The 3,731-nt window shown below is 57.7% G+C and overlaps 1 protein-coding gene across 1 annotated transcript; it reads left to right on the forward strand.

The window, feature by feature from the left end:
• Positions 1-3,053: 3,053 nt before the first annotated feature.
• On the forward strand, positions 3,054-3,369 carry NGA_2047400 (hydrolase-like protein; the record flags this gene model as incomplete). The annotated part of the gene is made up of 1 exon (XM_005855770.1): positions 3,054-3,369. A coding segment is annotated over one exon (316 nt), but the record flags the coding sequence as incomplete, so codon positions are not given.
• Between the last annotated feature and the right edge of the window lie 362 nt (positions 3,370-3,731).

The raw sequence follows: 3,731 nt of genomic DNA on the forward strand, positions 1-3,731 counted from the left end.
ACCCGCCCTCCCGACGTGGAGGACGGCGATGGCACATCTCCCTCTCCTTTTCCCGTCGGTCCGCCCGTCCCCCCATTCACCTCCTTCCCTCCCCTCGGCTCTACCGCCCTTCCCTCCGCGAATTCCGATAAGGCAACTTGCGTACCTGCCAGCGCAGGCCTCCTCACACCTTTCCGACTTTCCCGCTCGAACATTGTTAGCGCCTCTTTTCCGTTCGTAAAGGCATAGTATTGCAATTTCACGTAAGGTTTTGCGGGAATGATCCGGATCTCCGCCGATAGCAAAAAGCCGAGGGTGCCGTGAGACCAGGGAATGTTGTAGAAAAGCTCCGGGTTTTTCTCGGGAGAGCAGAAGACAACCGAGCCATCGGCCAAGGCCACTTCAAACTGCATGCAGATGTGCTGGAAGAGTCCGTAGATGTGAGAGGAAGACTCGACGCCGACGCCCGCGATCAGGCCGCCCACCGTCAGGTCGTCGAGCTCGGGCAGCACGGGGACCGTCCAGCCCAAGGACAGGAGGGCGGCGGTGAGCTGGCCCATGGTGACCAAGGGCTCCACGCGAACCGAGGGTGCGGGGCCACTGGTGTTGATGGAGAGGATGTCGTGGAGGTCGAGCTTGATCTTTCTGAAAGTCTTCTTATCTGAGAAGGGGAGGAGGAGGGGAAAGGGAGGGACCCAGGTTCCGTCAGTGGAGGGACACTTGGGGTCGGGGGCCCCCACGAGTGCTACGACACGGGCAAGGGCCGATATCGAGGTCACTGGGGCAAGCCCTGGCAGCCTCCAGGCTCACGCGCTGGCCTTACATTTGCCGACGCGGAGGGACATGGTCTGCCAGCCCGGCCGGGCCGTGCATAGCTTGTTCTTGCCGTCGTGGAGGGCCCACTCGCGGATCTTGGGGAGAAAAGAGGGGAAGGGGGATAGAAGCTCAGATATGAGGCTACGGTGACACTGAAGCAGTGGAATCTGCGCAGGGACAGCGCGGCCGAAAGGCCAATGCGCGGGTCGTCACAGCGCCTGCCCGCTTCGAGGGGAAGAGAGCAGGCGTGTGACCCGGCAACACATGCATCTCAGGCTCATGTCAGAATCGTAGCTGTCAGCCCCTCCGCGGCCACTCCCACCACAGAATCGAGTGAGACTCGTCATCGGTCCACAGGGGACAGGGCCACCCTCGAGCCGGTGGATGAGGGATTGACTTTCAATGTGGCATTGAAACCCAATCCGTGGCGCTTGGGGCACTTCTCTTCTACCCAGCCGTTCGATCCGGCATTTAGCAACATTGATTTCAGTGTTGTGCAGGTAACGTGCATTCGGTGGGCTCTCCAAGCAAAGGAATTCCTCCCAGCACCAGCAGACACTTCCCTCTCCCTCTCTCACACCTGTTTTTTAATGTCCTCCACCTTTGCGTCGTGGTGCTTTGGCGCCCAGTTCCTCATGTAGAATTGTAAACCGTTTCGAATGTACAAAGCTATGTCTGAGAGCAAAATATGGTAGAGGAGATGACGAGGATGATGAAAGATGGGGAATGGAACAAGCATTGAAACGACGCACATCCCACGTCAAGGAACCCGCGTGGTTCCGTCAAAAAAGATCTGTTCTCAAGTAAAACGATACCTCCCGTGGCAGTTTTCGTGATATCCCCTTCTTAGCACACTCACCAAACATGAGAGAGAGGGGCATTAGCAGGAAAATGCAGAAGACCCATCGATGGTGCGTGATCATGTACTCGAACCAATTTTCCTCCCGTGCGGACGCCTGCCCACGCGACACCAACTTCGATTGCTGTGGCATATTTTGAGCTCGATGGCCACGGAGTGGGCTGCACGTCAAGGAGGCTTTCCGCCCGGTCGTTCGTTGAGGGGTCGCTCTGATCCCGCTCTCTGGCGCAGTCTTGTCACACAAAGCGACGAATACGAAGTCCAGGACGGCAGTATTTCTCAACCTCTTTTATGTGTGAGACTGAGATGTGAGTTTTCGCCGTATCTCCTGCAGTCTCTCAAATGAGCTTGAAACTGAGGCCAGGTCTACCGGGCCTCGATCTTAATCTTCTTCGTCCCTGTCTGGAGGCGACGCATCCTTTTGTTCTACGCCATCCGACCTCATCTTAAAGCTGCCATGGACATGAAGCCTCGTGGTTCATTCCGAAGCTGGCAAAGGCAATAAGAACAACGTCCATCCATCTATAGCCTCCAAGCGCGGCCGGGCACGGAATCATGGACGGGATGACGCAGCCCGCGCCCCACGCCCTATTCATGAAGTCTTGGGACCGTGCAAAGCAGCAGGATTCGCACCCCACCAACCCGCATAATTTATGATAAAATCATCATACATACACATTGAGTAGTCTTCGTTCAGATCCAAGAGGCGCCTAGAAATTCCGTGTTCACAGAGTTTCTGATATCGGTAGCACACGAAGCTTCGGTCTCCGCCAAAAACGTGATGTGACACTTTCGTGTCGCTCGAGACGTCGCACGTATTGAACGTCAAAACCACTCAACCCCGTTCGGACACCGGCGAACACAGGCATTTGTTCAAATTGGATGATATACAGGCAGTCGGCATCCTGCCGCCTTCCACGACGGCTCGCTTTGGTCTTTTTTTCGTGTTGCCTTGCAATGCCGTCAGCGGAGAGTTTTGCCGCCCCAGCCTCACATGCCTCGAGCACAAGCATACCGGTCAACTCTGTCCCCGAGCCCACGCATTTAGCGGTAGTTGTTCATGGACTTCACGGCCGGCCCGCTGATCTCACATATTTGGGGAACGCGATTGGCTCAAGGGGCCAAGGCCGCATCCTTCCGCATCTAGCCCACTGCAACCTGCACAAGACCATGGACGGTGTCGTCAAAGGAGGAGAACGCCTGGCGGCCGAAATTAAAGAGGTCGTCGCTGCCCATCCCTCGTTGCGTGCCATCAGCTTTATCGGCAACTCGCTCGGTGGAGTGTACTCTCGCTACGCTCTTTCTTTGCTGTGGGAGCCCCGAACACGCACGGTCCTTGGCCTGAAGCCGATTACCTTCATGTCCATCGCCACGCCTCATCTGGGAGTACGCCGCTTCACGGTTGTACCCTTGCCGGACCTTGTGCATGTCGCAACTCCCTTGTTTATCGGGCAAACGGGGAACGATTTGATTTTACGGAGCAGAGGGGAAGGCGAGACGCCGTTGTTGCTGGAGATGGCCCAGAGCACGAAGTTCCTTGAGCCCTTGGCTGCCTTTCGACATCGATGCGCCTACGGCAACGTGAAAGAAGACCTGCTGGTGCCGATAGGGACGGCCTTGTTCCACCCCGGGCCGGAGAGCATGGAGGGCACTGGACACATCCTCAAGGAGACGGTGGTCCTCCCGGACGGGGCGAGAGAAGACGTCCGAATGGAGGTCTTCGCGATGCCTCCCGCGCCGTGGGAGGACGGCTTGAAGGAGGTGGAGGGGTCCGTGCAGGGTGCGAGCCCGGTTATGAAAGAGAGGGCCGATGGAAGGGGGAGGCTGGCTTCAGTGCCCGCGGTGGCCGGAGGGGCAGTGCCGGACGACTCAAACCGGGATTGGATGGAGCCCCGCATGGCCGCACAACTGAATGCCTTGGGATGGGAGAAAGTGGCGGTTGCATTTCGAACACCCTTTTTCTCTGCGCACAACATGATCTGTGCCCTCTCCCGCGACCCGCTCACCACCTTCCTCTTCAGGAAGGGCCAGGGCGTGATGGACCACGCCGCCGCTAGGATCGCCCGGGGGGCCGCAG

Source organism: Nannochloropsis gaditana, assembly GCF_000240725.1.
Source record: "Nannochloropsis gaditana CCMP526 unplaced genomic scaffold scaffold102, whole genome shotgun sequence".
Lineage (NCBI taxonomy): Eukaryota > Eustigmatophyceae > Eustigmatales > Monodopsidaceae > Microchloropsis > Microchloropsis gaditana.